This window comes from Xenopus tropicalis, chromosome 3, assembly GCF_000004195.4.
Source record: "Xenopus tropicalis strain Nigerian chromosome 3, UCB_Xtro_10.0, whole genome shotgun sequence".
NCBI lineage: Eukaryota > Metazoa > Chordata > Amphibia > Anura > Pipidae > Xenopus > Xenopus tropicalis.
In genome coordinates, this window is record NC_030679.2 from 139,341,432 (window position 1) to 139,352,681 (window position 11,250).

The 11,250-nt window shown below is 49.0% G+C and overlaps 1 protein-coding gene across 1 annotated transcript in view; it reads left to right on the top strand.

Annotated features, from left to right (window-relative positions):
• Window positions 1–9,207, top strand: part of tlcd4.2 (TLC domain containing 4, gene 2) — a 33,649-nt gene extending 24,442 nt beyond the window's left edge. Inside the window, exons 5-7 of the mRNA NM_203851.1 lie at window positions 2,133–2,227; window positions 3,053–3,126; window positions 8,581–9,207. Coding sequence (NP_989182.1) covers window positions 2,133–2,227; window positions 3,053–3,126; window positions 8,581–8,887 — 476 coding nt within the window. The 3' untranslated portion in view covers window positions 8,888–9,207. The remainder of the gene's footprint in view (window positions 1–2,132; window positions 2,228–3,052; window positions 3,127–8,580) is intronic.
• The last annotated feature ends 2,043 nt before the right edge of the window (window positions 9,208–11,250 follow it).

Sequence of the window (11,250 nt, forward strand, 5' to 3'; positions counted from 1 at the left end):
TATTTCCTTATATATTGTATTTCCTTATATATAGTATTTCCTTATATATAGTATTTCCTTATTTACAGTATTTCCTTATATATAGTATTTCCTTATTTACAGTATTTCCTTATATATAGTATTTCCTTATTCCTGTGATGCCAGTTTGGTGTCTGTCTAGTGAAGTCTCTATAGGAGACTGCAATCTATGTATGGCCACTAGAGGGCACCATGTCTGGCAATACAATGCTCTAGCCTTGGAAGGGAAGCTAAGCACTATGGCCTGTCCCCCCCGGGCTCTCTAACTCAGTGGGGTGCCCTTGTAAGCAGAGCCAGGGCTACACTGAGGGCAGTTACAACAGGTGTGGGTTTAGTTGCCCTTTAAATGCTGCGGCTAATTCAGTACGGGGCAGGGGAGAGCCGGTATCACAGATCTGTACCTGGGTTGGGCGCCCTTGGACTATCACTGACCTTGGCTTTCTCCCAGCACAATCAGACCTTGGCCGCTCGGTGCAGAGCTGCAGCCCTGGGGCTATGGCTGGGAAAATAACCTCTATATATTCCAGCACAAAGGGAAAGGAACCAAAGCTGTAATTAGGCGTTTATTTTCAGTAAATGGAAGGGCCACGGATCTAACAGAAACTATAGCGGGGGCCTCAGGCAAAGCAAGCAGCTCCCACCTATGGGTACCAATATACAGTGTATGGATATTCTGTAATACTGCACTGTCCTAGGCAAACGATATGGCAGCTCCCAGCCATGTGTATCAGTGCTATTAGCAGGGAGAATGGGGTTTACATAGAAAAAACAGTGATTTCCTTTCCTTGCCCTTTACTATAGGGAGAAGGGGGTGTGATTGTGTGGTTCAGGGGGAGGGGTTCTCTCCATTTATCAAGAAGTGGTTACTTGAAGGGACTCCAAATAAGGGTAGCCAATAAGGCTACCTATGTGCTGGGTTAAATGGGCTGGCTCCGTGGGAAATGCCTGTAGCATATAAGTGAGGGCAGCTTTGGATGAACTGTATGTTGTAACTGGGGTCTGTGACCCTAACGACCAGAAAGTGGATTCAGACTGTGCCTTGTTGCTATTAAAGGAAAACTACATCCTTATAATACTGGAGTTTCTGTGCATTATTCAATCTATAGTCATGTATTATTACATTATTACAATTTCAGCACTCTGGTTGCTAGGGTCCAAATTACCCTAGCAACCATGCATTGATTTGCATGAGAGACTGGAATATGAAAAGAGAGGGCCGGAATAGAAAGATGAGCAATAACAACACATTTGTAGCTTTACAGAGCATTCCCTTTTTAGATGAAAGCTGGTCAGAAGAGTCAGAAGAAGTCAGAGAGTCAGAAGAAGAAGGCGGCAAATAATTCAAAAGCTATAGAAAAGAAAAAACGAAGACCAATTGAAACGTTTCTTAGAATTAGCCATTCAGTAACATAGTATAAGTTGACTTGCCCCTTTAATGACAATGCTTGGCTTGTGTCAGGGCTATAGCGGTATAGGATCTCTACCTTTTTTATTTCCCTAGTACAGTAACACAGTTATAGGGTCCTTAGATTGTAAGCTCACTGGGGCAGGGGCTGATGGGTAATCTCTGTAATGCCCTGAGGAACATGTCAGCACTACCATTAATTTCTAGGTCATACTTTGCCCACATATTACTGAGGTTCAGAGATAACTAATCCGCCTGCAATACCAGATTCTACCAGCTGGGGGAGGCACATCCTTCTAACTAGTAGCAATGTAACATCTCACATATAGGGTAGAGTAGTAAAAAAAATTAGGGGGGGGAATAGTTTTCTTTTTCCTTGGTGGGTACCGCCATTTCTGAGAGCACCCACTAGAGGGCACTGTTGCATATCTCATTGTGCTGAGCAGGGATACTGAGATAATCGTTAATGATTGGAGGCTGAATCATTTTAGGCAGGAAAACTGCCCCCCCCCATGAGCGTGTCACAGGGACAGCGCTGATCCGGGGGAGAAATCTGATTGTCAGTTGTGTGTCAGGAAGGAATTCCTTGTCCATTTAAGGCAAAACAAGTCACAATTTTAGTTTTATGCCCACCCTGGATTATTAACACCCTGGGGGGGGGGGCAGCTTTGGGTTTGTACCCCAATAACCGCCATGTTTCCCATTGCAGATTTACTGCTCCTGGCGCGTTTCTGGAAAGTGATGCGGGACCCGTATATGGTGTGCCACCATCTGGCCGTGTTTTACTCCTACGGATACGTGCTGGTAGGTACTGCCCCGGGGGGCATTGGGTCTGGGGCGGCCATCCCCTGGCCCCCCCCAACTAGTGCTGAAATGCAGAACGTGTATTTGCTGCCCTAGATATTCTTATTGGACCTGCGGATGAATGGCTGAAAGCATGTCAGCTGACCCTCATTTTAGGGGTTCACCCTAATTTGCCCCCTTTTGACCTGTCACCCACATTAACACCCCAGTCACCCTCTTACCTGCCCAATTAAAAAGCACCCTAAATCCTCCAACATAGGCACAGTAGGAGGGTGTTTGTGGGCGTGGCCTGGGCAGGATTAAGGCGTGTCTGTGGCCTTGCACTATACAGAGAGGCTGTATAACCAAACTCCCCCCACTGCATTTCCATCTAGTTCTTGTGTGGTGGGCAGTGGGGCCCTCAGGCAGGGGTGACCCACTAAATGCCACTGCTATTATGGGTACCCATGTAATGACATAAGGGTGGCACTGACCAAAGGTTGCACTTTCATGGGGGGGTTTGAACTGAATGGTTTGACCCCCTGCCAGTTATATCAGTGAATGAAGTGCCTGTACAGAATGTACTAGTGGAACCCACACATTTGGACTGTACCATATTTGGCTCCACATAGGAGCCTGTTTTGGGAAGTTCCAATGTATTATTTTAGTCCCCCCCCCCTTTACCCTGAATATAGTGAGTCCCTATCTCTGGGCAGTGCATTTCCTTCATTGTGGCCTCTATGTGCAATGCATTATGGTCCCATTCCCAGTGTCATTGAGCCCCAGCCGTAGTTCCGGTACCTACCTGAGCTCTGTAGCATTAACCCGTCTCTGCTCTCCTCACAGAATCGCGGGGTGCTGCCGTATTTCGCCAACTTCAGGCTCATTTCAGAACTTTCCACACCCTTTGTAAATCAGAGGTGAGAGAAACTGTCATTTCTGTTACATCATTAACCACTTCTCCCTCTGCTGTCATTTAACCCATTAACTCATTCCATCAGTGGGACTGTCCCTTTAACCCATTAAACACATCCCTGCCATTCGGTCCCTTTGCTCCCCAGTGGGACTGTCCCTTTAACCCATTAAACACATCCCTGTCATTCGGTCACTTTGCTCCCCAGTGGGACTGTCCCTTTAACCCATTAAACACATCCCTGCCATTCGGTCACTTTGCTCCCCAGTGGGACTGACCCTTTAACCCATTAAACACATCCCATTCGGTCCCTTTGCTCCCCAGTGGGACTGTCCCTTTAACCCATTAAACACATCCCTGTCATTCGGTCACTTTGCTCCCCAGTGGGACTGACCCTTTAACCCATTAAACACATCCCTGTCATTCGTTCACTTTGCTCCCCAGTGGGACTGTCCCTTTAACCCATTAAACACATCCCATTCGGTCACTTTGCTCCCCAGTGGGACTGACCCTTTAACCCATTAAACACATCTCTGTCATTCGGTCACTTTGCTCCCCAGTGGGACTGACCCTTTAACCCATTAAACACATCCCTGTCATTCGGTCACTTTGCTCCCCAGTGGGACTGACCCTTTAACCCATTAAACACATCCCATTCGGTCACTTTGCTCCCCAGTGGGACTGCCCCTTTAACCCATTAAACACATCCCTGTCATTCGTTCACTTTGCTCCCCAGTGGGACTGACCCTTTAACCCATTAAACACATCCCTGCCATTCGGTCACTTTGCTCCCCAGTGGGACTGTCCCTTTAACCCATTAAACACATCCCTGTCATTCGTTCACTTTGCTCCCCAGTGGGACTGTCCCTTTAACCCATTAAACACATCCCATTCGGTCACTTTGCTCCCCAGTGGGACTGTCCCTTTAACCCATTAAACACATCCCTGTCATTCGTTCACTTTGCTCCCCAGTGGGACTGTCCCTTTAACCCATTAAACACATCCCATTCGGTCACTTTGCTCCCCAGTGGGACTGTCCCTTTAACCCATTAAACACATCCCTGTCATTCGTTCACTTTGCTCCCCAGTGGGACTGTCCCTTTAACCCATTAAACACATCCCATTCGGTCACTTTGCTCCCCAGTGGGACTGACCCTTTAACCCATTAAACACATCCCTGCCATTCGGTCACTTTGCTCCCCAGTGGGACTGACCCTTTAACCCATTAAACACATCCCTGCCATTCGGTCACTTTGCTCCCCAGTGGGACTGTCCCTTTAACCCATTAAACACATCCCTGCCATTCGGTCACTTTGCTCCCCAGTGGGACTGTCCCTTTAACCCATTAAACACATCCCATTCGGTCACTTTGCTCCCCAGAGGGACTGTCCCTTTAACCCATTAAACACATCCCTGCCATTCGGTCACTTTGCTCCCCAGTGGGACTGACCCTTTAACCCATTAAACACATCCCTGCCATTCGGTCACTTTGCTCCCCAGTGGGACTGTCCCTTTAACCCATTAAACACATCCCTGCCATTCGGTCACTTTGCTCCCCAGTGGGACTGTCCCTTTAACCCATTAAACACATCCCATTCGGTCACTTTGCTCCCCAGAGGGACTGTCCCTTTAACCCATTAAACACATCCCTGCCATTCGGTCACTTTGCTCCCCAGTGGGACTGTCCCTTTAACCCATTAAACACATCCCTGCCATTCGGTCACTTTGCTCCCCAGTGGGACTGTCCCTTTAACCCATTAAACACATCCCTGCCATTCGGTCACTTTGCTCCCCAGTGGGACTGACCCTTTAACCCATTAAACACATCCCTGCCATTCGGTCACTTTGCTCCCCAGTGGGACTGACCCTTTAACCCATTAAACACATCCCTGCCATTCGGTCACTTTGCTCCCCAGTGGGACTGTCCCTTTAACCCATTAAACACATCCCTGCCATTCGGTCACTTTGCCCCCCAGTGGGACTGACCCTTTAACCCATTAAACACATCCCTGTCATTCGGTCACTTTGCTCCCCAGTGGGACTGACCCTTTAACCCATTAAACACATCCCATTCGGTCACTTTGCTCCCCAGTGGGACTGACCCTTTAACCCATTAAACACATCCCATTCGGTCACTTTGCTCCCCAGTGGGACTGTCCCTTTAACCCATTAAACACATCCCTGCCATTCGGTCACTTTGCTCCCCAGTGGGACTGACCCTTTAACCCATTAAACACATCCCTGCCATTCGGTCACTTTGCTCCCCAGTAGGACTGACCCTTTAACCCATTAAACACATCCCTGTCATTCGGTCACTTTGCTCCCCAGTGGGACTGACCCTTTAACCCATTAAACACATCCCATTCGGTCACTTTGCTCCCCAGTGGGACTGACCCTTTAACCCATTAAACACATCCCATTCGGTCACTTTGCTCCCCAGTGGGACTGTCCCTTTAACCCATTAAACACATCCCTGCCATTCGGTCACTTTGCTCCCCAGTGGGACTGTCCCTTTAACCCATTAAACACATCCCTGCCATTCGGTCACTTTGCTCCCCAGTGGGACTGACCCTTTAACCCATTAAACACATCCCATTCGGTCACTTTGCTCCCCAGTGGGACTGACCCTTTAACCCATTAAACACATCCCTGCCATTCGGTCACTTTGCTCCCCAGTGGGACTGACCCTTTAACCCATTAAACACATCCCATTCGGTCACTTTGCTCCCCAGTGGGACTGACCCTTTAACCCATTAAACACATCCCTGCCATTCGGTCACTTTGCTCCCCAGTGGGACTGACCCTTTAACCCATTAAACACATCCCATTCGGTCACTTTGCTCCCCAGTGGGACTGACCCTTTAACCCATTAAACACATCCCTGTCATTCGGTCACTTTGCTCCCCAGTGGGACTGACCCTTTAACCCATTAAACACATCCCATTCGGTCACTTTGCTCCCCAGTGGGACTGACCCTTTAACCCATTAAACACATCCCATTCGGTCACTTTGCTCCCCAGTGGGACTGTCCCTTTAACCCATTAAACACATCCCATTCGGTCACTTTGCTCCTCAGTGGGACTGACCCTTTAACCCATTAAACACATCCCTGCCATTCGGTCACTTTGCTCCCCAGTGGGACTGACCCTTTAACCCATTAAACACATCCCTGCCATTCGGTCACTTTGCTCCCCAGTAGGACTGACCCTTTAACCCATTAAACACATCCCTGTCATTCGGTCACTTTGCTCCCCAGTGGGACTGACCCTTTAACCCATTAAACACATCCCATTCGGTCACTTTGCTCCCCAGTGGGACTGACCCTTTAACCCATTAAACACATCCCATTCGGTCACTTTGCTCCCCAGTGGGACTGTCCCTTTAACCCATTAAACACATCCCTGCCATTCGGTCACTTTGCTCCCCAGTGGGACTGTCCCTTTAACCCATTAAACACATCCCTGCCATTCGGTCACTTTGCTCCCCAGTGGGACTGACCCTTTAACCCATTAAACACATCCCATTCGGTCACTTTGCTCCCCAGTGGGACTGACCCTTTAACCCATTAAACACATCCCGTTCGGTCCCTTTGCTCCCCAGTGGGTCACTAACTGCATCATTAGGTACATTCGAGGACCATTTATGACATTAACCCTTCTGCTCCCTTGCAGGTGGTTCTTTGATGTGATTGGGAAGCCCCGCTCCTCCTGGCCGGTCCTGTTGAATGGATTGGCCATCCCTGTCATTCGGTCACTTTGCTCCCCAGTGGGACTGACCCTTTAACCCATTAAACACATCCCATTCGGTCACTTTGCTCCCCAGTGGGACTGACCCTTTAACCCATTAAACACATCCCATTCGGTCACTTTGCTCCCCAGTGGGACTGTCCCTTTAACCCATTAAACACATCCCATTCGGTCACTTTGCTCCCCAGTGGGACTGTCCCTTTAACCCATTAAACACATCCCTGCCATTCGGTCACTTTGCTCCCCAGTGGGACTGACCCTTTAACCCATTAAACACATCCCTGCCATTCGGTCACTTTGCTCCCCAGTAGGACTGACCCTTTAACCCATTAAACACATCCCTGTCATTCGGTCACTTTGCTCCCCAGTGGGACTGACCCTTTAACCCATTAAACACATCCCTGCCATTCGGTCACTTTGCTCCCCAGTGGGACTGACCCTTTAACCCATTAAACACATCCCTGCCATTCGGTCACTTTGCTCCCCAGTAGGACTGACCCTTTAACCCATTAAACACATCCCATTCGGTCACTTTGCTCCCCAGTGGGACTGACCCTTTAACCCATTAAACACATCCCATTCGGTCACTTTGCTCCCCAGTGGGACTGACCCTTTAACCCATTAAACACATCCCATTCGGTCACTTTGCTCCCCAGTGGGACTGTCCCTTTAACCCATTAAACACATCCCTGCCATTCGGTCACTTTGCTCCCCAGTGGGACTGTCCCTTTAACCCATTAAACACATCCCTGCCATTCGGTCACTTTGCTCCCCAGTGGGACTGACCCTTTAACCCATTAAACACATCCCATTCGGTCACTTTGCTCCCCAGTGGGACTGACCCTTTAACCCATTAAACACATCCCTGCCATTCGGTCACTTTGCTCCCCAGTGGGACTGACCCTTTAACCCATTAAACACATCCCATTCGGTCACTTTGCTCCCCAGTGGGACTGACCCTTTAACCCATTAAACACATCCCTGTCATTCGGTCACTTTGCTCCCCAGTGGGACTGACCCTTTAACCCATTAAACACATCCCATTCGGTCACTTTGCTCCCCAGTGGGACTGTCCCTTTAACCCATTAAACACATCCCATTCGGTCACTTTGCTCCCCAGTGGGACTGACCCTTTAACCCATTAAACACATCCCTGCCATTCGGTCACTTTGCTCCCCAGTGGGACTGACCCTTTAACCCATTAAACACATCCCTGCCATTCGGTCACTTTGCTCCCCAGTAGGACTGACCCTTTAACCCATTAAACACATCCCTGTCATTCGGTCACTTTGCTCCCCAGTGGGACTGACCCTTTAACCCATTAAACACATCCCATTCGGTCACTTTGCTCCCCAGTGGGACTGACCCTTTAACCCATTAAACACATCCCATTCGGTCACTTTGCTCCCCAGTGGGACTGTCCCTTTAACCCATTAAACACATCCCTGTCACTCGGTCACTTTGCTCCCCAGTGGGACTGACCCTTTAACCCATTAAACACATCCCTGCCATTCGGTCACTTTGCTCCCCAGTGGGACTGACCCTTTAACCCATTAAACACATCCCATTCGGTCACTTTGCTCCCCAGTGGGACTGACCCTTTAACCCATTAAACACATCCCGTTCGGTCCCTTTGCTCCCCAGTGGGTCACTAACTGCATCATTAGGTACATTCGAGGACCATTTATGACATTAACCCTTCTGCTCCCTTGCAGGTGGTTCTTTGATGTGATTGGGAAGCCCCGCTCCTCCTGGCCGGTCCTGTTGAATGGATTGGCCATGGCCCTAGTCTTTTTCATAGTTCGCATTGCAGTGATCCCCAGCTACTACTCTCAGGTGTTTGCCACTTTTGGCACAGAGGGCTACATCAGACTGGGCATTGGGCCCCAGGTGGCGTGGATTGTGTCCTGTGTGGTCCTAGACATTCTCAATGTATTCTGGATGTACAAGATCGCTCGCGGGTTCTACAAGGTGGTGAAAGCCAAGCCTGACGGGAAGCCGAGGAGGAACCACGCAGACTGAGCCCACTCCCTTATTATGGGGTGTCCTAGGCAAATGGCCAATCACATTCATTTACTGTACATGGTGGGAACACACTGCGTATGTGAGGCCTCCTGGATATTGGCCATATTCATCTCCTGTGGCAGAAACCCAATTTAGGTGCAAATTCAGTGTTACACGGACCAACGTTGGCCTTGGTGCCCAAGCTGGGCAAGCTGCTCGGCATAATAGGGTCTTGCCATACAAGTGCCTTAGTATGGGGAAAGCAGAGTTCAGGAATGGACAAATCATATCATGAGGGGTAGGGACAGCATCGAATAAAGCTTTGCTTTCCCCGCCAATCTTCTGTCTGTAGTGAAACATTAAAGAGCCACGAGGTTTGGTCTTCTGTGGAAAACGTGTGTCCGTGGCAAATGAGCTAAATATCTTGTGTCCTTAACTTTTGGACTGCCCCACTAGGTGGCCCAAAGTGAAGGGACTGGGGGGACCAGCCTGAACCCCCCCCCGCAGGGGCCCCCACGACCCGTCTGAGGGGGAGGGCGACCAACGGCTCGGGGGAGCGCCCGGTGGGGATTGGGTCACGTCTAAAGGGGCCCACCAGGACCGGGGCCAAAGGTGCCCCAGCAGCCCAGTCCCACCCTGCATTCATATATTGGTGATGACTTTGTTACAGGCCAAAGGGGAGGGGCTGAGCAAAAGTTGAGCCACCACAATTGGCTTGAGCCCAACAAGCCTGTAAAGCCTTATTCCAGGAAAGTTCTGCCCTAGTCCAAGCCAGGTAGGCACATACAAGCTATTCTCTTCATCACTATTTATGATATAGACAGAAGGACAGAAAAGGGGCCGCCCCAAGAAGTGTAAGCTCCTCCCACTCCTCCCAAATCACTTTGTTTATATATATATATCAGTAATGCTGAGCCCTAGGCCAATGAATGGATCATAATGGAGGCCTATGTGGGGCTTTCAGGTGAGAACAAAATCAATACGGTTCTTGTCCAATGGGTTTCTGCCCTGCCTGATCGCTGGATGATTTTGGCCAGATATCATTTGGGCTCCATACAGGGATATTGATTGGTTGGCCCAGGTTTAAAAATGTCATCTGCCATGCTGGCCGGTGTATGGGGTATCAGCAGATGAAGAAGTAAGGGTGAGTTCCTCCTCACTGATGGTCCAGGCAGGAGTGTACCACACCGTATGGTATCCCCCCAAGCTTTCTCCTGTCTGCCTCCCCCCCCAGTCCCAAATCCTACTGGTGGGGTATCTGGCGGGTTCCTCTTAAAACAGACAATCATGTGATGCCACAATGGAATCATTACGGAAGTCGATAAGGACGCTGGAGGCTGACATACATAGTTACATGGTAGATGATGTTGAAAAAAGACCCATGTTCGTCAAGTTCAACCTTTTCTTCAAGCCACGCCCACCCAACCTCTACTTATTATACAGACACTTCCTGAGGCTCACCATATAAAACGAGATAATACTGTGCCTTTAAGGGAAATAACTCCAGTAAGGCGGCACTATTGCCCTTTATTGTGCAGGGTTGGTGCCCCAGAGTGAGTACCCGGCGGTGGCCTCTACGCTCGTATCATGTGCCATTTCCATCCCCCGGTGCCAGTGGCACAACAATGCGGGGGATCATCTCCCTAATCCCAGGCATCGCTATAGTGAGCCGTTCTATTCTTGTGCCTCAGCGGGGGGAAACATATCAAGGGTCTATTAATATTAGTACGGTGCGTTCTGTTCCTCGTGTTGTTGTTTGCCTCACTGATTCCTAAAGGGAAACTATCACTTTTCCTAATAGAAATATTTCTGGGTGAATGTAGAATGATTGTCCCTCTCCTGTTCCTCAAGTTTCAGTCAGTAAGTTACTTGCAGTTTCAGCTTGCACGTCTCCATTGTGCCCTGCCTGATGTATATACTTTTTAGCAGTATGTGCCATTGTAATCCTAAATAGAAAACTGCCATTTTAAGAATTAAGTGCCGCCCCCTGGGATCATAGGAGTCACAGTGCACAAGCCAAGGCACACATACATGCTAGGCCCCATCAGCCAATGAATGGACAGAGTTCTGCCTTTTACTCCCACACTACTTCCTGTTACAGTTAGAGCTGCATCACTTCCTGTCAGCTGATCTCTGAGGGAGCACACAGCCCATCACAAAATGGCGGCTCAAGGAAAAGGATATAAAAGCACAATATTTACTGATATATATATTCCAGTTTGGGGAGATTCTTTAATAGGTCACTTAATATGATATAAACTATTAGTTGTATTGGTTCTGGGGGTATAGTTCCCCTGTAATGCACAGCTGGCATGGCAGCAGTTTGGCCAAGTCCAATAGTAATCCATTGAAGGAAAAGGAGTTAATAAAACTATTTCTCA